Raw genomic sequence first — 23,944 nt, forward strand, 5'->3', positions numbered from 1 at the left:
GCTTTAGAGTGACATAAACATTGGACTAAAGGAGGTCAGGAACCCCAAACACACTTGGAAAATGATTTGTGTGTTTTTTAAAGTCTTTAATTTTAAAGTCTTTAACTGTCTTGCTCTTTTCTCTTATATGTGCACCAAAGTAAGTTAACTGAAGATTTCAGTTCATGTTTATTTTTGGTTAATCTGTGAGGAGAATAATATTGGGCAAATTTTCTGCTGTTATTGTCTAGACAGATACCACTACACTCCCTTAATGGCTTCTCTCTCCTTGTTTAAGGATTCAGCCTCAGAATGCTTGTAATAAAGATTTCTGTAATTGTAACATATTTCCCCAAGAAATGACCTTAGAGTGAGTTTTCATTTCTGGAGAATATCCTTTGTCCTTCAATTCCAGACATTGACCAGATGGCACCAGCCCCTCTGCTGGTGTCTGCAGGGCTTGTAATCTTGAGGGTCCATTCTGAGCCATCTTGCCCCACTAGTTGGCAGATGCCCAGCTCAGAACTTCTGTCATCCTGGTGACTCACTTCTTCTCAGTGAAGAGCATCAGCATGACACCAAATATTTATATGGATGTGACCTTGAGTAAATAATGGGATGGCTGAAGTTATTTACCAGTCCTTTTGTAGGCTCTCTCCCCAACCTCTTCTCCTACCTTTCCTCTCTCCTAATCTTGTGATTTTCATGGTCTTTTAAAGATTTCACTGTATGGGATGTGTCTTATTTTGTTTTTTAATCTTTCAGTTTCTTTGACCCCATTCTATATTGCCTTTATTTTTATGGACTTTTAATTTAAATGCTTACGCTGAAGTCTTTGATAGTTCCTGTCTTTCTCACCCAAGGTCTGAACCAATTGAGAAATAATAAAGCAGGTATAAAATCAAAATATCTCTGAGACTGGTAAAGACTGGATTGTAGAACATAGATTAGTATGAGAGCCGAGAGTGGGCTTGCTCCTTCCCTGCTCCTCAGTCTAGCTCTTGAAAGAGCCAATCCCAGGGATAGTTTGAGTCTGCAGATCAGGTGCTTTTCTCAGGTCCCTTCCACTGTTCCAAGAGAGCAGAGAGAAGAAAGATTCCAAATCCCCATTGGTACAGAAATGTAGACCAATGGCTATTGCCTACTAACCTCATGTATGGGGAAGATGAAAAGATGGGGGGGAAAGACTATAAGTACATAGAGAAAAATCCCTCATAGCACCAAAAAGAATAGGGAATTTGGGCTCTCCTCTAGCATCTTAGTTTTTCTTTTCTTCAAAAATGGAAATAGATTTTTTTTTCTGATTTTAGAATTAATACATGTACTAAACTACTACAGAATCATTGGCCATCTTGTTCCATCCAGATGCAGAACACTATGTTAAATATGAAGAGTTCCCAAGAAGCTGCTACTACTGGTTACTGATAGGGAGTAGGAATTGGGAGGAGGAAGAGAATGTTAATTTCACCATTATTTACTGTACTGTTGGGATAATGTTATTATATACATCTGTACTTTAAAATGAAACAAAGTATAAAAAGTAATCTATACTACTGTTAAAGATCAACCTTACATTTAAAAAATGAAGATACGTGTTCTTATCTAAAATATTAATCTTGATTAATGAACACAGGTCATTCTGGCCCTCAAAAATGTACAACCCGAGTGGAGAGAAAAGTTGTTGGGTCACCAATCTTCTAACTTTCCTTTTGAGTTCATATTATCTCAGGTCGTAAACTGTCTCTATCATCTACTCTATTAATAAAATATTTTAGATTAAAGTAAATCTTTTCAGAGGAGTTATAATTGTCCATTTCTGAAAAAGTTCAGTATACCTGTACATTGTCCTGTATTCCCAAAAAAGTCTTAGGCTTTTTGTAGATTAAATATATGTGGTTTTAGCTATAAACATAGGGAGAACTATTTCAGTAAGATGCCATACTTCATAAGTTGACATTGAAGGGTGAAGCTATACTCCGCTAGTTTTCTTTAAAAATTATTTTGTTCTTTTATATAGAAAAAGAGGCAAAAGAGAAAGAAACACTGATTACTATCATGAAAACATTGATTGACTTTGTGAAGATGATGGTAAAGTATGGCACAATATCTCCAGAAGAAGGTGTTTCCTACCTTGGTAAGAGTCCTACCTGTTTTGTTTTTATTGTGGTTAGTTTCCATTGTCCAAAGTGATTTAAGGATTGGGCAATAATCACTTCACTAATATGATAGTTTATGCCAAAATAACCTGAATCATCTGGGTAACCAGAATTGCCCAGCTTGATAATACATGCAAATAAAATTAACCAGAAGTGTTCAACTCTTTATCTTTATAGATCTAATTAGAGTACAAACATTGCACATTTGTTATATTTTATCTTCCTAACACTCTCTAATAATCACCACATAGACAATTTTTATTAAAATTTGACTTACTATTTTTTCAACTGTGTTTGAATGGTCAGGACTAAAAGAGTCTTGATTTTAACCAGTGAGGTCTGTGTGTGATGGATGAGGAGGAGAGCACTGGACTGGGCATCAGAAGTTCTGCCTCAGACCAGCTCTGTCATGTGGAGGAAGGCACTCTCCTTGCTATGCCTCAGTTTCTGCATCTGTAAAGAAAAGGGCTTTGTTGTCAACGGCTGGTAAACTACTGCCCAAGGACCAAATCTGGCCCATCACCTGTTTTTGTATAACACACAAGCTAAAAATGTCTTTTATATTTTGAAATGGTTGGAAAAAAATCAAAAGAAGAATAGTGTTTTGTGACACAAGATAACTATCTAAAATTCAAATTTCAGTGTCCATAAATGAGGTTTTATTGGAACACAGCTGTGCTCATTTGGTTTAGTGTCTCTGGCTGATTTTGTGCTACAATGGCAGAGTTGAATAATTGCAACAGAGACCATATGGCCTGAAAAGCCAAAAAGGTTTACTATCTGGCCCTTTACAGAAAAAGTTTGCCAACCCTTGATTCTTGGAACTTTATAAATAAGCTTGGACATTCTTTGATTCTGCCTGTAAGTTGTCGTTTTAAAGCCTTTTGTTTTCCTGCTTGATTTAGCTAATCAACAAATACCATGTATCCCTCATGTTCTTTGGGCAAGATGACTTCATGGCTCCTTACTCTGATCTCTGATGAGGGAGGGAGAATTAAACAGAAGAGAAAATATAATAGGACAGAGTAATCTAGAATTATTTTGTATGAACTCCATTTTTTTCCTACATGAAAATAGTTTCGCTGTTTTTTTTCTGATATAAAAGAGCATATTCATTTTTAAAAATCAGTCAATGCAAAAAAAGGAAGTAAAAAGATCACTCATGCCAGCATCCAGGTAACATTTTGATTTATGTCTTTTCAGATGTTTTTCTCTGTGTGCACACACACTTGTATACCTATGTATACCTATGTCGTTTTTTTCCTTTTATTTAACCAAAAATAGTTCATATTACACACAGTGCTTAGTGGCCTACTTTACTCATTTAACAGTAGATCAAAAACATTGTTTCAAATCAGTCACTATTTCATGCCAAGATCCTGTGACTCAGAACTTCCACACTTAAGTCATTTATCCTATGGAAATAAATTAGAGATGGCACAAGGCTTATGCACAAGGTAGGTATTTCCACTGCTGTTTATAGCCGTGTTGCCCAATATGGTGGCACCTAACCACACGTTGCTATTAAAATTGAAAGTAATTAAGAGTAAACAAAATTCAAAATTTAATTTCTCATTTATACTAGGCACATTTAAAGTGTTCAATTGCCACATGTGCCTGGTGGCTACCATATTGAACAGTACAGAAATGAATATTTCCATCATTACAGTAATTTCTATTGGACAACACTGGTTTATAGGAAAAAAAAACAATGAAAATAACCTAGATACCCCACAAGAGGAGAATATCTAAAATAATTTATTAATTTATTCTTATGTTGGGCTATTTAATTTTATTTTTAAATGTTTGTATTTTTAATAATTGTATATGTTTATTACATATACAATATAAATATTGTTTATAAGGATGAATGACAGGATGAAATGTTCATGATATACTGTTGAATGCTTAAAGCCATTTAGAATGTGACATCAATTTTGGTGTTAAAAAATAGATATATTATTAGAAAGTTGGAAGGAAATATACCAAAATACTATCGGAAAGAAAACAAAATGCATCACACGATAGAATACTGATTTTCTTCTCAAAAGAGACAGGAGGGGAGGGTGGAAGTAGGAGTTTACTTGGGGAGAAATAATACAAAGTAACAATGGAATCTTTATAGACCAATTGCAAAGAAGTGCTTGTTTGCAAATAGCAAAAAAAAAAAAAAAAAAAGGCCTGCTGTATTAGAGAGATGGGTGTGTGGCTGGTTGAATAACTGAATACAAAGAGTGTGGATTCTAATGCATTGTCTTTGAGGTGGTCATAGTCTCATCTCTGTCTAGTAACACCTATATGATGTTACTCCAAAGAGCAAAGTTAGGACAAAGGCCAGGATACAGATTTCATCTTGATAGGAACAGGGAAATGCTCACCCTTAAGACTACCTAACAATAGGACTGGCTGCCTCGTGAATTAGTGAGGACCCTAAATGATGGAAATCTCTTTGGCTTACGCGATCAGGAAATTTAATTGCCTCATGTAACTGAAAAGTCTAGGGTTGGGGGTTGGTGTGGCTTCAGGTTTGTGAAGTTTACCTATCGTGTGAGGAGTCTATTCCTCCCCGTCTCACAGCTCGGACTTTCCAGACAATCTGCTCCCTTATAGAAACAAGATGGCTAGCCCAGCCTCAACCTCGCGTCCTCACAGTACATCAATCCTGGTGGGAAAGAGGCTCTTTCGCCCAATGGTTCTAGCATTGAATCTCATTGGCCTGGCTTGAGTCATGTGCTTCTCCTTGAACCAATCACTGTAGCCCGTGGGATGGAAGATCCTGAGGAGCCAGGCCTTGGTTGTTCAGACCCGTTTGAGTCAAATGTGCTGAATGGGAGAGGTCTGTGTTCTCCAAAAGAAAATCAAGTAGGCAAAACCATAGGTGTCCATTATAGGTTTACGCCCTGGATGTGTTCTGGCAGTGGCCACAAAGATACGGAAGGGACTTCTGCAATTAACTGAGCAGGGGACTGAACTTGAGGATCTCAAACAAAATGCCTTTCAGTTCAGTCTATGATTCCTAGAAATAAAGTCCATGTCAAAGCATCTTACTAGCAGTGTTAATATTGTGGAATTGCTCTTGTGATATTCCTGGTGAGGTTTAAACAGTTTTTAGTAGAAGTTTGATAGCATCTTTCAGGAAATAAAATTATATTTCTTCTCCTCCCTCCAGAAAACTTGGATGAAACAATTGCTCTTCAGACCAAGAACAAGCTAGAAAAAAATGTTACTGACAATAAAAACAAGCTTTTCCCAGGTATGATTAATTTAGATATTTTTCCTAGCCTTTAGCACAACCACCCTGTTGAGTGGTAAGTAGTAAACCTCAATAAATGTTGATAATGAATTATGGATTTCACAAAGTTGTGGGTTTTTTTTTTCAACATGCATCTGTTTCTTTTTTTAAAATTAGTTGCAGGTGCACAAGACAAAGTAATACTTAGACGTTTATCATTTATATCCCTCACACTGTGTGAACCCCCCTCCCCCCATCCACTATCCCTCTGACATCGCACACAGCCATTACATTTCCACTGTCTCTATTACTAATGCTGTACTCCACTTCTTGTTGTGTTGTTTTTTTTTAATTAAAGATTACTTGGGTGACCATTGTTAGTAAGATTTCACAACGTTTTAACATCTGAAATCCAACGATGGGATTAAATAGCCATACCCTTGGCTATTTTGTGGTCAGTCCCAGCGTAGAAATCTGATCTCAAGATGCATTGAAAAGAAATGTAGGTCTTTACTGAAGATTCTCAGGAGATGGCTGGTGGGAAACGGAGAGGGCTACATCACAAAACTGAGCAATTCTTCCTAAAATTCTCCTTTAGTTTTTTTTTTTTTTTCCCCCCAGATCACTTTTCCAGACTATTGTCCCTGGTCATCTGTCCATTTTCTGTTGCCCCTTCCACTTGCTCTCTCCTCCCAGATCTTCTCTCTTCTCTGGGATAGTCTGTCCCTAGTATGATTTACCCTTTCTCTCAGTTTCTTCACTTCTGCATCTGTACCCATCACCCTGCTCAGCTAGGCAAACCCCACCAAACCAAGCTATGCAAAGGAGCTTCCTTTCAGGGGGGAGGGAAGAGCAAATAAAGAAAAGATCGCAAGTTCTTATACTATAAGTTTGTGTCCCTGTCACAGAAGTTATGACATATATGTGATGGCATAATATACAGTCTTTTAAAATGATGTTTTGAAGTAGTTTTTAATAAATAACCTGGAAACGTCCTTCCATCATGATGTGAATGACAAAAGCAAGGAACAAAATTGTGCCCCAACTAAGAAAAAAATATATACATCAAAAAGAAAAAAAGAAATACAGACCACAGCACTGGTTGTGGATGTTTTACATAATGACACAATAACTGGTTTTTCTTTCTTTCCTAATTTTTCTGTAGTAGTAATCCTTTTATTGAAAAAAAAAACAAACAGCTTATTATTAGGCTGCTTGAGGCTCCTTAGTTTATTGATAACAGGAATGCATTACAATTGTTTTCAAGGGGTTACCTACTTTAAGGTTTATGATTTTTTAATTCAATATAGGAGTATTAGAAGGAAATAGTGTTATTTTTAGGTGACAAGTGAGCAAGGGTTATCCTTTCTTGACAGCAAGGGTCCAATTCTCTACTTTGCCTTGGGGTGACAAGGGCCAGGGAGTATGAAGAAAGAGGCAGTTGGAGAAAAGGTCTTCCATAGCCCCCAGATTCTTAGGTGCTACTCTGAGTAATAGCGTGTTCTTCAAAATACTACACCAAGGAGAAATTGGGCAACTACAGTTATTTTCGTTTAGAATCAAGACTCAAATCTACGTTGGGATCTGACATATCCTACTTGATTGCCTACATTGATTAAAGTAAGGACAATAACTCACTCTCTAATGATACAGTGTGACAGAAGGGAAAGAACACTGAACCGGAACCCAGAAAGCTGGGGTGGGGGTGGGGAGGTCAGCTGTTCTGCTAACTCAGCAGGTGACCTTAGGCACATTTCTCCCCTCTCTGGGCCTCCGGTTCCTCTGCTGTAAAATGGGGAGGAGGGAGTTGGACTAGATAATCATTAAAATCCCTTTCACCTCAAAAAATAACCTGACCTCAAACTGTACCTTTTCGATAAAATTGGTTTCTATGTTAGGAATTAATTAATAAATAGGAAATAGGGTTATAACAACAGTGCACAATCTGATTACAGCACCATCAGAGAAAAGTCATGAAGAAACAGATAGTACCAAGGAAGAAGCGGCTAAGATGGAAAAGGAATATGGAACCTTGAAAGATTCCACAAAAGATGATAACCCAATAGGAAAAACAGATGAACCAAAAGGTATGGAATTGATAGCTCTAGGTTGGCAATGAAATCGGGGAATCAAAAACTTTCACTGCACCTGGAAGAGTGATCTAAAAGTCAGGTCCCACCAAATCTGAGAAATTAACACCCTCTGGATAGAAAAGATTCAGCATATGGTATCTTTATTTGAATAGCAATCTTTTTTTAATGTTCTTGAGTCTCCTGGGATGGCAAATTGCTTTTATCTTTCTGGTTTTCTTTAGTGTCCAATGGACTTTTGTGCTTGGGGAGGAATATTCATGAACATTTGTGCATTGTTCACTATCCAATTTATAATCTTAGGAATATATTAAGCAATATTTCTGTAAATGTAATTGATATTCCTCTAATAGTCATATACTACTTATTCAACAAAGTCATCAAAATTTATGGATTTAACAAAGCAAATTTCCTTAATCCTTTACAGTGATTGCAACCTGACAAATACTTTTAAGGACTTGATTAAAAATCATAAATCAAATATATCAAATTTCCTAAAATAACCTAACTACCTTAAAAAACATAAAAACCACATATTAAACTAGTCAAATAGTTATAAAACATATGTTTTTATCTCTATTCTTACACATTCCTGGGGTCCGAAGTTTACTCTGCTTTAGTAAGTCTACGTGATATAAAATTTACATTTTCCTAGCATTTTAGAAACTTTACCATACCCTGAAAGAAAAAGACTCCGTGAGTTTGCAAGTTCTTAGTTATTAACTTTAATTTCAGGTCAGGATGTAGGATTTGGTTTCATAGTCCAGTGATTCAAGCCTCTTTTATTACAACGCGTGCTAGTTACATCATGGAAAATTTATATCCTTGTCTCTCAGACCGATACGCTTTTTCTGAAACTCATTGTTTTTACCAGAAGTTGTGAACAGATGGCTTAAGCCTACCTTATGTTTCTGTCTTTATGATAGATTGACTTCTTTGGTATAAGTGGAACCTTATCTGTGTCTTATCAGTAGCTCATTAGTAGGGTCATCTAGAGGTTTTTATCCCCTATAAGCTGAGGGAGTGGGTCATTGCTCTCCCTTGGGGAGTGGGCATGACATTCAGCTGATCTATCATCTGAAAACACACCACTGGGCTCTCTTTTCATCGTTTATGTATAATCATTGATGGCAATGAACTGATGGGCTTTGCTTATTCTTTGCTATAGTCTGACACGAGGCCACAGAGCTGATCCTGTTCATGGTACAGCTCTTAATTTTGAAGGAACTGCTTGGCCCATTTGCAAGTTCCCACTCTTCCCTGCTCATACGGATAGAAACAGGTTCTCATGATACTTGATAGACCCATGCTTAACAGTGTGTGTGTATTAAGCAGACAGGAAACAAATTAGCTATGTACTCAATACCTTGTAACTAAATAACAGCAATAAAATTTCAAACTAGTTCCCTTTTATATTACTACAGCATTTAACACTTTATATTACCTTTTTCCATTGATGTATCTTGTTCTAGTTGATGATGACGATGATGATGATTTTATGCTAAATGGGTATAGCTTGGGCAGTAGGAGTCCCCCTGTTTCTCTTTGGTCCTCTGAGCACTACATTCAGTGGATTTAAAAAGCATCTTTGCTCTCTGACAACAACACGATATTCTAAACCCTCTCTGTCTCAAGACTTGAAATCAATTCCCCTTCAAAGAGTTCTGGTTCCTTTTTGTAGAAAATATAGAGATCTGAACCTGGATTACATCAGTTCAAATGAGTGGTGATGTTAGCCAAAGGTACTGCTTCTATTTCAGTTCCTGGGACATTTTTTAGGCAGAGCTGAAAAAGAAATTTTTTCTTAACGTATCAAGTTTATGTTGATTTTCCCTGTCTTATGAAGTTTTATACTATTGTATCCTTCTTTTCTCTAGTGTGAATTCCAAAGACATTCACAATTTATTTTCTATGTTGAGATAGCTAACATATGAACTCTAATTGTTTGATAGTGGCCTATGTTAAGAGAGGTTATGATTTTGCATCTGAGCTCAGGAGGAAAGACTATTGGAATAATTAATAATGTTTGTCATGGGTATCTGAGGGGGAATTGGTGATATACGTGTCATGTTTGCTGACCCTGTAGACCAGTCACGCTGCCTTGATACTTTGACTCAACCCTAGACCCTCTTTGGATCAGTATAAACTTTTCTTTTATCTTTTTTTTTTTTTTGAGAAATTGTGGTAAAACACACATAACATAAAAATTTACCATCCTAACCATTTTTTAATGTACGTTCAGTAGCATTCATATTTTTGTGCTGCCAGCATACCATCCATTTCCAGAATTCTTTTCAGGCAAAATTGAAACATTATACTCATTAAATAATAACTCCCCATTCTCCTTTCTTCCCAGGCCCTGGCAACCACCATTCTACTTTCTGTCTCTGAATTTGACTACTTTAGGTACCTCATATAAGTGGAATCACACAGTGCTTGTCTTTTGTGTGTGGTTGGCTTATTTCACTTAGCATAATGTCCTCTAAAGGTTCATCTATGCTGTAGCATATGGCAGAATTTCCTTCCTTTTTAAGGCTGAATGATATTCTATTGTATGTATATACCACATTTGGTTTATCCATCCATTTGACTATGGACAGTTGGGTTGCTTCTATCATTTGGCTATTATGATTAATGCTGATGTGAACATTGTATTACAAATATCTCCTTGAGACCCTACATTCAGTTTTGGGGGGAATATTCCCAGAAGTGAAATTGTTGGATCATATAGTAATTCTATTTTGAATTTTTTGAGTAAACCCATACTGTTTCCATTGCGTTGCATCCTTTTACCTTCCCATCAATAGTGTGCAAATGTTCCGATGTCTCTACATCTTTACCAACACTTTTTATTTTCTGTTTTTCCATCAGAGCTATCTTAATGGATGTGAGGTAGAGGATGAGTGGTAAACTCTTGAAAGATAGCTAATGAGGAAAAGGGTGGTCCTGTGGCCTGAGACTGGGGTAGGAATTGGGCTGCACAAAGCATTACGGCTCATCCCAACAGAAACCCAGTATGCCTGCATCATGTCCTCTGTGAGCAACCCGTGTATAATAAATCTATTTCCCTAGAACACAACAAACCATATCTAGGTCCTTTGACTTGCTGAGGCAGCATGCCCTGTGCTTAAGACAACACCTTATATTATTGTGCAAATGTCCCTAATAATGGGTGCTGACAGGTAGGTTTCTTTGCTTGTTTTAGGAAAATATTATGTAAAAAGGAATATGAAGGAGCTGATTCATGGTAGCCCACTATTGACAATTTAGGATGTGTTTAGAGACTAATGATGAGGTTAGATTTCTTTTCTCATTAAGATTTCCATCAGATAATAATGGGTAGAGAAGAGAGTAAAACTTCATCCATTTAGTGTTTACTCTTTGTAATGGCTTTCCTAAAACATTAGGAAGAGGTAGGGATTCGGGGCTAAAATTATTTTTATTTAGATATTTAATTTATTTAGAGATTTAATTTATTCATGCTACCCCTCACCCCATTACTCTGGGACAGGGAAATTTGATTCTAGTACAGTTTAGAAAATACCAAACTGAGCTTAAGTCAAAGGTGACCATTTCTTGAAAAAAAAATGTAGTTAATCCCCAGAATACACTTTTGTATTCACAGTTGCTTTATTTGCACTTTTTTCAAAGGCTATTTTGCTTCTCTGTTATAAAACCCACTGAGGAAACACCTGTTGTCTCTAGGAAGGAAAATAAAAGCATTCATGTGGATGAAGGTGGGATTGACTGGGTTTTCTGAGGCACTTAGTTAGCAACAAATAAAGATTTATTCGGACAGCATGCCTGACACTGTGCCACAGAAGGAATGTAAGAACCAATGCCTAACTCTGAGGACTCAAGCAAGCTTCGAAATGACCTGAGAATAATAGTTCTTAACCCTGCATAGGCAAGTGTAACACAAGCCACAAACATGCACGCATATCTTCTATACCGATGAATCAGGAGTATGTAGAACAGGCTCCCTTCAGAAGGAAAGTTGGGGCACATTGCAGAGCAGAGCAAGGGAAAAGGTAATGGCCCAGCTAAAACCACTTAAGGAATTAATTATAAGCAAGACACATTGGTAGGAAATATCTATAGTCTGTTTTGGTCTTGCAATGTGAGGTGATGGCCCCATCCAACCACAGCAAATATTTATTAATCATGCCAAGCATATGTGGGTCCTTGGAGAATAGGACTAATAATAATAATAATATCTTACATTTGTATCAACTTACAGAGATGTCATCTCAGGCAGACAGTGTAAAAAAAATCCAATTTAATTACCAATGACAAAAAAAATGACACACTCACCTTTGAATATTGTTTAAACTATTTAAACTTCTGCTTTCTACAGGGGCTCACATTAACAATAATCTGTAAGAATATTGATTTCTCGTTGGTATTTGAATGATTTAATAATTATTCCTAAATTTAGGGATATACCAATGAAATCAAATTTATTCTAATTTCAATGATATCTATAAAGTTGCTTAACTTTTCAAGTTAATTGCTCTCTGGAGACCAAAGTAAAGTACTTTAAAACTTCATTCCATGATCTAATTGTGGCTGTCTTTGCCAGTTTGATGTTTACTCATTCACTTCTCTCTTATGAGTCACTGAAAACCTTTTTCTTTCAATCATCCAAAGCATGAGATAAGCATTATAATACCCATAAACCCCTTCCAATGCTATCATTTGTCAAGTTTATGGCTGGATAATGGAATTGTGTTTAAAAAGTGATTTCTAAGATACCTTTCACCTAAATATCCTATCATTCCCATATCTTCTTTATGGAAGGCAGAAGAAAATGTAGACTATTTAATTATAAATTGAAAATAAATTGACTAACTCATATATATGGATCCTCCCATTTTTAAAGCAACATAAGAGGAGGAAATTCCTTCCTTTGTTCAAGCCCCAAAGCATTCTTCTAGAAATGTCCAAAAATAGGGAGCCCCGTCTTCTCTCCTGTGAGTCAGTAAGTGTTCTAGGAGCTAAGCTCAAGCACCGGAGACCTGCCATCCACAGAGGTTTTTCAAGGACAGCAAAAGAGAACTTCTTTCCACATGGAGAAACTACAGATCTTCTTTTTAGGATTTACTCCTTAATTTACAAATAAGTAAACCAAGGCTCAGAAGGTGAAGTGACTCACCCACGATCTCATAGCCAAAGAAGGGCAGAGCTGGGCCCTGAACTCATGTGCCCTGTCGCCCATGCCGTGCTCATCCCTGTATTCCATATTGCATTTTAGGCACAGAAAATGTCATTATTATGTCAACATTCTTGAATTGAATGTCTGTAGGGCCCATGTTGGCATCCATGACACAAATATCAGTTGCTTGGCTTTATGCAGCTCAAAACTAATCATATAATCTTTACTATATACAATTGTAAGCTTTATATCAAACTTAAGTTTTATAAACACTCTTTTAGAAGAGCTAACATCTTTAGTATATCCAGTATTCAATAGGTTAACTCTTGATTTCTTCAGCTTTGTTTTTGTTTTTTTAAGGTGGTGCAGATCAAGATAGCCTGTCAGGGTCAGGACAAATTCATGTATAAAAAAAAGATATTTCTTCTGTAGTGCTGAAAAACAGCACAGCCAGAAAAGCAGGGCTGCCTCTTGACTCTGGCTCTCTTCCCATCTGCTTCAGCATATGTTTTAAGGCTGGTGCCATATTACCTCAGCTATGAGCTATTTTTTTCCAAAGGAAGCAGAGATAAATTTGAAGAAAAAAAAATAGTTCAGCTTTCCAAAATGAACTCTCCTGGGCTTTCAGTGCATATTGTGTAAATAAAGGATGTACTTTACAGCTCCCGAGAAGAGAAAATGTAAACAGGAACCAGCTGCTTCTCTCCAAGAGCAGAGGAACACCTGATTTTATTCCCATTGTCACCGGTGCTCCTGTAAATGTGTACAGGTCCTAATACCAGGGCAGTGGTTCCCAAACGTGACCCCATATTGGAATCATCTCAGGATTATTTGTAAAACAAACAAAAAAAACAGAAAAACTGATGCTTGGTGCTTACCCCCCTTCCAGCCCCCCAGATATCCTGAAGATATCCTGATTTCATTGGTATGGGGGTGACCTGGGCATCAGGAGTTTCAAAAGCTCCCCGAAGTGATTTGAGTGTGCAGCCTAGTCTGAGAACCACTCACTGCCTTAGTGGCCAGTTTGGAGGCAACAATAGCAGGCACTAAAATCACTTTGGTCTAAGAGATGGATCTTATCCAGCTTCACTCATTCGAGATTCCAGATTCATTCTGGTTCAAGACCAAGCTCTGACCCTTACTCAGCTGTGTCACCATGGGCACGTCACTTAATCTTTCTGAGCCTTAGTTTCCTCATGAGTAAACTGGGAATACTAATGCTTATTTCATAAAGCTTTGTGGAGATTGAATGACACATGGATGTAATATGTCTAGCATATTCGTAGGTATTTAAAGGTGTTTCTGCTATAACCATTCAGAATTCATTAAATTTCAAGTCTTTTAAATAAAGTTTATTTTTCTGTAAAAAAAAAATAAAAAGGAAAAGAAAGAAATCTATAACATTTGTACTTTAAAAATTGTGTTTTCTGTAGTTTCAATTCCAGGCTTACCAAACAATCTTCTCATTACAATGTGGCTAATATATAAAAAGCCTTCATCCATTCACTCATTTGACTAATATTTATTGAGAGCCTACTCATTTGACTAATATTTATGGAGAGCCTACTCTAGGCACAAGAGTACATCAGCACACAAGAAATATTTCTAAGGGAGGAAAACGAACAAACTTAAATAATATGATACAGTAGAAAGTGATAAGTGCTATGGATAAAAATAAAGCAGAAAAGGGGTATGAGGATGATTGGGGGGTTCTATTTTAAATCAGAGAAACTTTCTAATTATGTATGTTATGATCCACAAGGTAGTAGTGTTTTGATGGATTTCAGGCTAGTTTTCTTTAAGCTGCAGTAAACTATTATAGTAAACTTGTTCTCTGTTGTGCGCTAATGATGTCAATATAGTGAATAAAATTACTTTTCATGCATTTCATACTTTTTAAAATCCAACACCATTTTTATATATAATTGGTTTCTGAGCAAAAAGCAACCTACCAAAGTTGCTGATTCCCCTATTTCAAATTGTCTTAGGTTGGGTTCCTTTCAAAGCAGACCCTGTGAGAAGAATTTGAGGTCAAGTAGTGGAATTGGAAGGTGAAACCAGGAAGCACTAATGGAGGGATAGGTACATGAGACAGGGAAGGGAAAGAAGCCAATATAAGATTTGTCAATTAGTGGGCTTTAGCTATGGACAGAGGGGGCTCAGTCCCACTGAGGATTTCTGGGCAACTGTGAGGAGTAAGGAAGCTGGGGTATTGGTATTTATCTACCAATTTTGTCCACCATAGGTTTAGGGTCCCTTCATTAGCATATTTGGAATAAAGGAAGCATGAGGGTAGGGAACCAACAATGTCTGCTATACTGAGACAAAAACCTCATGTTTCTTTTTCATTTTCCTAATGCAGAATTTTTAGTGCAGTATTTAAACAGAGACTAAGCTCTGTTTTTCCTTTTCTCAAATAAGCTCTCCATATTATGATACAATATCATAGATAAGACTGTGAGAAGAATGCTTAAAATTATTTAAAGAACAAGACTATTTTCATACATTCTCAAAAGTTTCAGAAGCCCTAATTATCTAATGTACTAATGACAAATTATTATCTATTCATTAAAGCAAGCCCTATGAGATCCACTTATTTGATGTAAACTCTTTAAAAATAGTGAAGTTGCATTCTTTAGAAATAGTCTGCACTAAGATTTCTTTCCTTGTTCAAAATGCCTTTTCTAACCGAATTAATTTGAAATAGAGAACACTGTTTTTATGTCACCAAATCCAGTTGACCTTCTCAGTAAACAGGCAACAGACAATGAAAATCTCTATATTCATTGGGCTGTAATTGTATAACATCAGCCAGGGGACATTGTTTTTCACATGCTCAAATGTTCTTAAAAACAAAGTACTGAAATCAAGGCTTTTTCTACACATGCCATTGAAGTGAACAGGGGCTGAAAATTGCAGGTCTCTTCTCTTGTCTACTTTTTGCACAAGAGTTTCTCTGTGCTTCTTTGGGGGACCAAATAACATGGAGCCTCAATAGTGAGGTAGGAGTGGGCTTATAAAATCAGGAAGTCACTTAGGTAAATGCAATAGAAATTGGAGCATCATCAAATCTCTTTTTTTTTTTTTGATCAGCGTCAAATCTTAAGGCAGTATTATTGTTCATGAACAATGTACCCAGGTTCAAACTTGGATCTACTACTTACTAGCCATGTGATCTTCAGCATATTAATCTCTCTATGCCTCAGTTTCTTCATCTGTAAAATGGGTATGAAATAGGACTACCTCAAAAAGTTGTTGCGAAGAGTAGAAGAGATGATGTATTTTGTAGCACAAGGCACAGCTCCTGGCTCATGAAAATCACACAGTACTGACAGTTCAACCAAGAAGTCTAGGCAGTAGACTAGAGGTAATAGGGCTCAGAATGGATAGTCCCCACACTGAGCCTTGGCAGCCATTACTTTTGGAGAGGCCCTCGTCTTTGACAGCCTCTTTTCTTAGGTCATCCAGTCCTCTTCAGACCACCTGGTTTCTTGATACAGATACTCTGAGCATTAGGGGCCTCACTCAATTTAGGGGATGGTTGATTTCTTTGAAACAGAATGAGGATACACCAGTATCCATGTTTGAAGACAGGTGTTATCTTTCAGATAGTGTAGGTAGCAAAAACTTGGCAAGATCAGAGTCCAAATTCCAGCTCTGTTATTTCCTATTTGGCCTCAGGCATGTCATTTAGCCTCTCTGAGCCTTAGTTTCCTCCTCTCTAAGTTGATGATAATACCACTTTCAGTCAAGGTATGCAGAGTCCATCAAACAGCAGATACTCTAGTGACGCTTGATATTCTCCCACCACACTGGAGGTTCATCAGAGAATGTTTTACATCCAAGGGAGTTTTACTAGAATAAGTTCTAGGTTCACTATCCAAACCTTGAAATGAGGCCCAGGTTGCCTCTTCATCTGGGTTTTTACACACTCCCTACCAGAATTGGGCAGAAGACTTGCATAGCAACTTACACAAAGCCACAAATTTGGGCTTACTTAACATCACTTATTTGATGATAGATTGTGACTCTGGTCTTGACCTGACAGTGCTCCTCAGTTTGGAAGAGCCATCCCTAATCATAATGGAACCAATCTAAGAATTGTAAGGATCCACCTATCCAGTGAGTTGAATCAACCCTTCTCTGCCAGGATATCAAATGTAGTTATTTGTGTGGGGCGATATTGGCTCCTTGACACTGACCAGCTTGGTCCCTTCTCCTGGAATCTTATCTCTACCCACTCTCCTTAATCCTGCTACCCCCACACAAATATGCACACAGCCTCCTAGGGACACCAACTCACAAGTTATTGATAACTCCAATATTTGTTTATCATTTTAAACATAAGAGTGGTCTTTAAAAAGAAATGCAATGGAATTTTATGAGTGTTTGATGTGGGTTCTCTGCCTTTTCCAGGGAAAACAGAAGCCTATTTGGAAGCCATCAGAAAAAATATTGAATGGTTGAAGAAACATAACAAAAAAGGAAATAAAGAAGGTAAGGCTTTAGTGTAGTTATAAATTGCAAACTTCACCCATTTGGCAGGGGCTCTTGTTAAATAAAGATTCCCACAATCCAACTGGGCCAAAATCTCCACTCCGAGCCCAGAAATACTGCAGCTCTTCCCAGACGCAAAAGGGAACAGAACTTCCATTTGTCTTATTTTTCAAACCAGCCTTCTAAACAAAGGCTTTTTTTTTCTTTTTTTTCTTTTTTTGACATTTTATGACGGAAAAAAGAAGTCAAACAAAAGTAGAGAGAATAGTATAATGAATCCCCATGCATCTATCACCCTCCTTCAATAATTATCAACATTTGTCAATCTTGTTTTGTCTTCTCCCCCCACCCTTTTCTTGGGGTATTTTAAACAAAGGCATTTCCTGAGCACTTCCTAGGTGTACCCTGCAGTCATGAAAGCAGGTCACTCACTCACTCAAAACACAGTACTGGATTCTGTTCTGAGTGCCAGACACGTGAAGGACAGTACAATGTAGCCCCACCCCATCCCAAATTGCTCCCAGCATCAATAAAGCAATGTCGGCCCTGCTTGATGCTGCCATAGGCCGGAGTGGTCATGCAAAGGAGGCAAGAAGAAGGGGTGCATCTCCTTACAGAGACAGAGATCGCTGGGTTTGGAAGGGCCATGTGAAATCCTCCGGCAAGTGAAGAGAGATGGTAGGCAGGGGGAACACTGTGTGCCAAGACAAAAGGACAAAACATGCATTCTGGGAACTGGAACCATTCGGTTTCGCAGGAGCACTGGAGGTCTGTGGGGAGGATCCGCAGACAGGACTGGGAAGGTGGGCGATAGTAGCCAGGTCACAAAGAGGCTTGTGCACCCTGCAAAGGAGGCTCTCTTTAGCCAGAGGAGCGTACAGTAGGGCTTACTTAAGCCCTGAGAACTCAGTTAAAAACTGGAAACTCTATCTGGCAAGCAGCGTGATTACAGCTTGAAAAAATTAGACCTCAGAAGGCTGGAGAGATAGGAAACAAAGATCTAGAGCAGAAATGATGGTGCTTCAGCCAAGGCAAGGCAGAGGAAATAAGAAAAGAGGGAAGAAACTTGAGAGCTATGTGAATCAAGAGGAGTCTGCTATGATTCCCGGGTGTCTGGCCAGAGCAGTTGCAAAGTGAGGCTTCTAAGATAAGACAAGCAGTGCTTCTCAAACCTCAAAGTGCATGCAAATCATGTGCCGAACTGCTACATATCCTAATGCCCCGTGGCACCACCAAATCAAACTTGAGGGGCAGGACCCGGGCGTCAGTATTTTTAAACCCCTCATTTTTCAACCATGCAGCCAAGTTTGAGAACCACTGAGATAGAGCACAGTGGGAGGAAGAGGTATATTCAGCATCCCATTAGCCTGTGGTCTTATAAGTTAAGCAGGATGGAAATAATGATCAGATCTTCACACATATTCATTTTATTTGGCTCAATATGATGTGAATTTCCAGGCTGTCACTTCTATTAAAATTCACGTGAACCATATTTCATCAAAAGTGTCATTGATTGGAAGATGTACCATTGATTGGAAGATGTTTCTTGTACCACCAAGGAACAAATATTATAACATGCCATCAATACCTGTGAAGATTTTAAAATAAAAAAAGTTCATCTTAGAATCAGTGTAAGACAGTAGGTGCGATATTTGAAATGCATTCCAAAACCAATGTAAATGGTATGGTCCAACAATATGATTGTTTATGTTATTTCTTTCACCAATGAACGTATAAATCAGATTCCTGGTCAGAACTGACAACATCCTGCAATTCAGTCTTCCACTTACAGAAACGACCGGCCTAGTGAAGTGTGGACCTCTGAGGTTTGCTTCCAAGGCTCTGTGAGCAAACCTCAGAACAACGGTGTTGAGTTTGCTGCTCCCTCCTGCCTCCGGGAAGTAAGGGTGACATGCACTAGACCCTCCAAAGGCAGGAGCAGAGAGCTCTTCCTCCACCCTTCACATGTGCTCTGCTAGAGGGGCGTCATCTCTCAAAGCCTGTGTGGATCTAGGGCCATGCAGGAAGTCTTACTATCACTTCTGACCTTCCTTCACCTCTGCTGATGCCCTTTGTTTGGCGGGGACTGGGGGACTTGAATCTCCTTCCCAAATCGAGGCAAGAACAGTCCGTGTGGTGTGACAGAGAGGATAATGATAAAATCTTGTGCAGCCTTAAAATAAAAGTCTGCACTTTTAAAAAAGTGAATCGCAGCCCTTACCTCTTTTGAACCTGCCCACCTTAAAACCCCTTTTAAGATGAGCAAGATGGTTACTGACTTGTGTACTCTCACAGCCAGCTAACAGCCTTTCCTCGGCACCGGGCTTGTTTTCCTGGCACACAGTGGTAGCTCTGTCATAAAGACATAGTTTTTCCATTTCAAAAGAAAGCACAGCAGTTTCCTGTTTGCCCATTCAAATCACCTGGACCTCTTCACATCTGTCTATGGGAGTCTGCCTTTTGTCCCACTGAGATGTTGACCCTGCAACCGAGTCTGAAGAGCAAGAATTAATTTGAAAGAGTGGTAATCAAGAAATGCCTCTTTGTGGCCTATGAGTCAGTCAGTAATCAGCTCCTGAAGTGCACACAAAATGTATGTTTAGCCAGTTCTCTATTTTGAGTCTGAAAGAAAGGGAAAGTCAAAAAACAAACAAACAAACAAAACCCAAGCACTAACTGAACATTTGTTCTGCACGCATTAGACCCTTCACGTTCACTACTTCAAGGCCACAGAGTGGTCACAGCAGTGACGACAGACAGACTCGCGGTCCGAATCTGACTGCCACGAGCCGAGCATGTGATTTACCTCCTCTGTCCCATTTCTTCATGTTTGAAAGGGGGATACTGTTGCTTACCTCATGGGTTTTGTGAGGAGCAGGTCAGATGATGGTTGTAAAGTGCTCGATGCCAAGACTCCCCTCTTCAATCCTCATGACTGTGCCCGAGTGGGGAGCAAATGCTCTCCCTGGTGGAGAGGAAACAGCTCTCTCTAAGCCTCGGCTCACCTTAATATGATAAACACCTGGTGCTTGCAGAGAGGTCTGTCATGCTTAGTTTTCCTTTCGTGCAGGGGCTTAAAGATGCCCAAGGGACCCAGATTAAGGAGGTATTCAGGCTAGCTAAAGGGGCCGTGGAATGCTCTGAGCTTTTGTACTCCCCCTTCTTTCTCTTCCCTTTACAAACTGATGGAAAGCAGGCCTCGGGTTCAAGGGCTGCCAACATCCAAGACAAATGGCACTGTCCTCAAGGAACTCAGCCTCAAGATGAGGAACTCCAATCTAAAGAGGTCTCCCTAAGCACTCGATAGTGTGTAAGACCCAGTACCCAACATGAGGGGTGTCATTATACATTTTGGTACCTACCATAAGATATAATACCATATGTAAGATGTATGGTACTGTATGTAGCCATTAAAATAGTGTTTCTGAAGAAATTAATGCCCATTGTTTAAAGTTAAGTGGAAGGAGCCAGTTATAAGGTTTTATGTACACTGATTTCAATTCTGGGTTGAGATAGATATATTTGAAAAGCTAAACATAAACAGAATAAAATACCAACTGTGGTTATCCATGATTAATAGAATTCAGGTGATTTAAATTTTATTTTATGTTTCTGTAGTTTTCATTTTTTAAAACAGTAAGTATATAATGCTTAAAGAATCAAGGAAAGATGTGGGTTTCTTTTTAAGTCTTCAGAGAGATGCCACAGGCAGTCTCTCCTTACTTTAGGGATCTCTTTGTTTTGAGTGGGTGGTTTAATGGTTTACATAATTTTTTGTTTGTTCAAGTAGGACAGAGAAACCATAAAGAGGTTATGGTTTGGCTTTTTGCTCCGTGTATGTAATTCTAACTGTGCAAATCAAGGTAATTCTTTTTTTAAAAAAAATTTATTGGGGTGACATTTGTTAGTAAAATTACATAGATTTCAGGTGTACAATTCTGTATTACATCATCTATAAATCCTATTGTGTGTTCACCACCCAGAGTCAGTTCTCCTTCCATCACCATATATTTGATCCCCCTTACCCTCATCTCCCACCCTCCACTCTCCTTACCCTCTAGTAACCACTAAACTATTGTCTGTGTCTATGAGTTTTTGTTTCTCATTTGTTTGTCTTGTTCTTTTGTTGTTTTTGGCTTATATACCACATATCAGTTAAATCATAGGGTTCTCTGCTTTTTCTGTCTGACTTATTTCACTTAGCATTACACTCTTAAGATCCATCCATGTTGTCACAAATGTTCCTATATCATCTTTTCTTACAGCCAAATAGTATTCCATTGTGTATATATACCACAACTTCTTTATCCATTCACCTATCGAAGGACATTTTGTTTCCATGTCTTGGCCACCGTAAACAAAGCTGCAATGAACATTGGAGTACACGTGTCTTTATGTATAAATGATTTCAAATTCTTTGGGTAGATACCCAGGAGAGTGATTGCTGGGTCATATGGTAATTCTATTCGTAATTTCTCGAGAAACCTCCACCCTGCCTTCCATAGGGCTGCACCAGTCTGCATTCCCACCAACAGTGTATGAGAGTTCCTTTTTCTCCACAGCCTCTCCAACACTTGTTACTATTTGTCTTGTTGATGAAAGCCATTCTGACTGGGGTGAGGTGATATCTCATTGTGGTTTTTATTTGCATTTCTCTGATGATTAGTGATGTTGAGCATTTTTTCATATGTCTATTTGCCATTTGTATGTCCTCTTTGGAGAAATGTCTCTTCAGGTTCAAGGTAATTCTTAATTGGGAAAAAATTTAAAGGTGTGTTGACCAACCAGTGTAACAAGTTCAGAAAGTCAAAAAACCTGGTTTGGATCATAACGTTACTACCTGTGTGACCTGGAACCAGGTACTTAAGTTTTAGGATCTTCTTACCCCAAGCGTGATTCCTAGAACAGCAGCAGCAGCATCTCCCGTGAGCTGTTTAAAATGCAGATTCTGGGACCCCGCCTCGAATCTACTGAATGCAAATCTGCAACTGCCCAAGAGTCCCAGGTGATGGGTATAAACAGTAAAGTTTGCAAAGCCGTGGTCTCTGAGCCTGTTCCTCCCATGGTCAGATGAGGGTGGTATACCCCAACTGAAGGAACACCTCACAGGTGTGATAATGGAGAGTGAATGAGCTAACATAATACACATACATGTGATTTTAAATTGCAAAGTACTGCACAAATGCCAAGACCTAAAATGTCTTCCAGAGTGAAAAACGGGATGGTTGTGGTGGTTCTTAGTTAAGTAAAACGCTTCTTAGTTCATGGCCATCATTGCAATGGGATTGCTCTTTACTGATCTTTGCTCATGATACTCTAATGATATTTTCTAGATTATGACCTGTCAAAAATGAGGGACTTCATCAACCAACAAGCTGATGCTTACGTGGAGAAAGGCATCCTTGATAAAGAAGAAGCCGATGCCATCAAGCGGATTTACAGCAGCCTGTAAAAATGGCAAAAGATCCAGGATTCTTTCCACTGTCTCAGAAAACATAATATAGCTTAAAACTCTTCTAATTTTGTGATTAAAGTTATTTTGACCCAAGGATTATTAGAAAGTGCTGGATTTACAGTAGTTAACCTTTTAGAAGTGGTTAGAAACAGCTTTCTTGCCATAAAAACTATCTGAAAAGTAAAGTTGTATGTAAGCTGAGATTTTGTATGTAAAATCCTTATTTCCCTGTAGATTTCAATTTTATAATCAGAGATATGTTGCTTTGGAAAAGCCTGTAATGGACTCAACTTAAAAATGAAACTTTGGGGCCGGCCCGGTGGCGCAGGCGGTTGGAGCTCCGTGCTCCTAACTCCGAAGGCTGCCGGTTTGATTCCCACATGGGCCAGTGGGCTCTCAACAAAAAAAAAAAAAAAAAAAAAAACTTTTTCCCCACTGTGTCACACATATAAGCACCTCCTGAAGAATTAGGGGGTTCTGTTTTCAAGGCATGCTGGGTACCAAAGCATCTCATAGCATATGTCTGTTACAAGATGTCATTTCCACTACCAGTTCCCTTTTGGTTGAAATAAAGTCACGTTTTCTCAAAGCCTCTATAGCTTAAAGGAAGCTATCTGCTTTTTTGGCTGCTCTTGCTGGCTCTTTATCAGGCCCAATGGTACAAAAAGGAACCTGAAAAATAGGCATAGGATTTGCTGGATTTATTACCAATTTTCTCCCACTCTAAGCATTTTCCTTTAGCTTTCAGACATTGAGTTTGTTTGTTAAGAGAGATACATATGTACTCTCCAAGAAGAAAAATGAGGTCATAAACACTACATCAAGCAAGGTAAAAATGTATGCCAGATCTGAGTTATCTAAACTGGACTTGATCCAAGCCAAAATTTCTCAACAGAAAGCAAAAGGGCCAGGCAGTAGAGTAGAAACAGAGATTAAAAATCATTCTCTTCCCTGTGAACCAAAGCTGGGAGATGAGCTTCCCTGAGGAAAAGTTAATGACCTGTGGGTCCCTGCAACCTGTCTTTCTCAGCCACCACCACCCACACAGCCCTGGAAACAACACGGTCCCAAGGTCTTCCTGAAATGTTAATGGGCGATGTTCCCAAACCAAAGAATGCTCTAAAAATGTGCTATTCAATATAAATTGTTTTCCACATATTTCAGTTGAAAATCATAAAAACAATACTTTGTGTATTAGCTGTCACTACTTCAAATAGCCTTCTGATACCTGTCTTTTAAATGCCCCTACCTACTTGGTATTCACTTTTTGGTGAGGACTGGGGAATTTACAGGGAAAATGTAAGAGGGTGTTTTTCACACGTAGGAGACCACTACTGCTTCTCCCATCCTCTCTAGAGTTGCAAAAATAAACAAAAACCA

At 38.4% G+C, this 23,944-nt stretch overlaps 1 protein-coding gene across 3 annotated transcripts in view; it reads left to right on the plus strand.

Moving 5' to 3' along the window:
• Positions 1 to 22,657, plus strand: part of SCG3 (secretogranin III) — a 34,255-nt gene extending 11,598 nt beyond the window's left edge. For 2 of the 3 annotated variants that reach the window (XM_081048471.1, XM_081048473.1), the window contains 5 exons: positions 1,997 to 2,113; positions 5,305 to 5,388; positions 7,323 to 7,454; positions 17,029 to 17,109; positions 22,443 to 22,657. In XM_081048471.1, coding sequence (XP_080904597.1) covers positions 1,997 to 2,113; positions 5,305 to 5,388; positions 7,323 to 7,454; positions 17,029 to 17,109; positions 22,443 to 22,561 — 533 coding nt within the window. In that variant the 3' untranslated portion in view covers positions 22,562 to 22,657. The remainder of the gene's footprint in view (positions 1 to 1,996; positions 2,114 to 5,304; positions 5,389 to 7,322; positions 7,455 to 17,028; positions 17,110 to 22,442) is intronic. The other variant, XM_081048472.1, reaches the window with a different exon arrangement.
• Positions 22,658 to 23,944: the final 1,287 nt, after the last annotated feature.

This window comes from Rhinolophus hipposideros (genome assembly GCF_964194185.1).
Source record: "Rhinolophus hipposideros genome assembly, chromosome: 5".
Taxonomy (NCBI): domain Eukaryota; kingdom Metazoa; phylum Chordata; class Mammalia; order Chiroptera; family Rhinolophidae; genus Rhinolophus; species Rhinolophus hipposideros.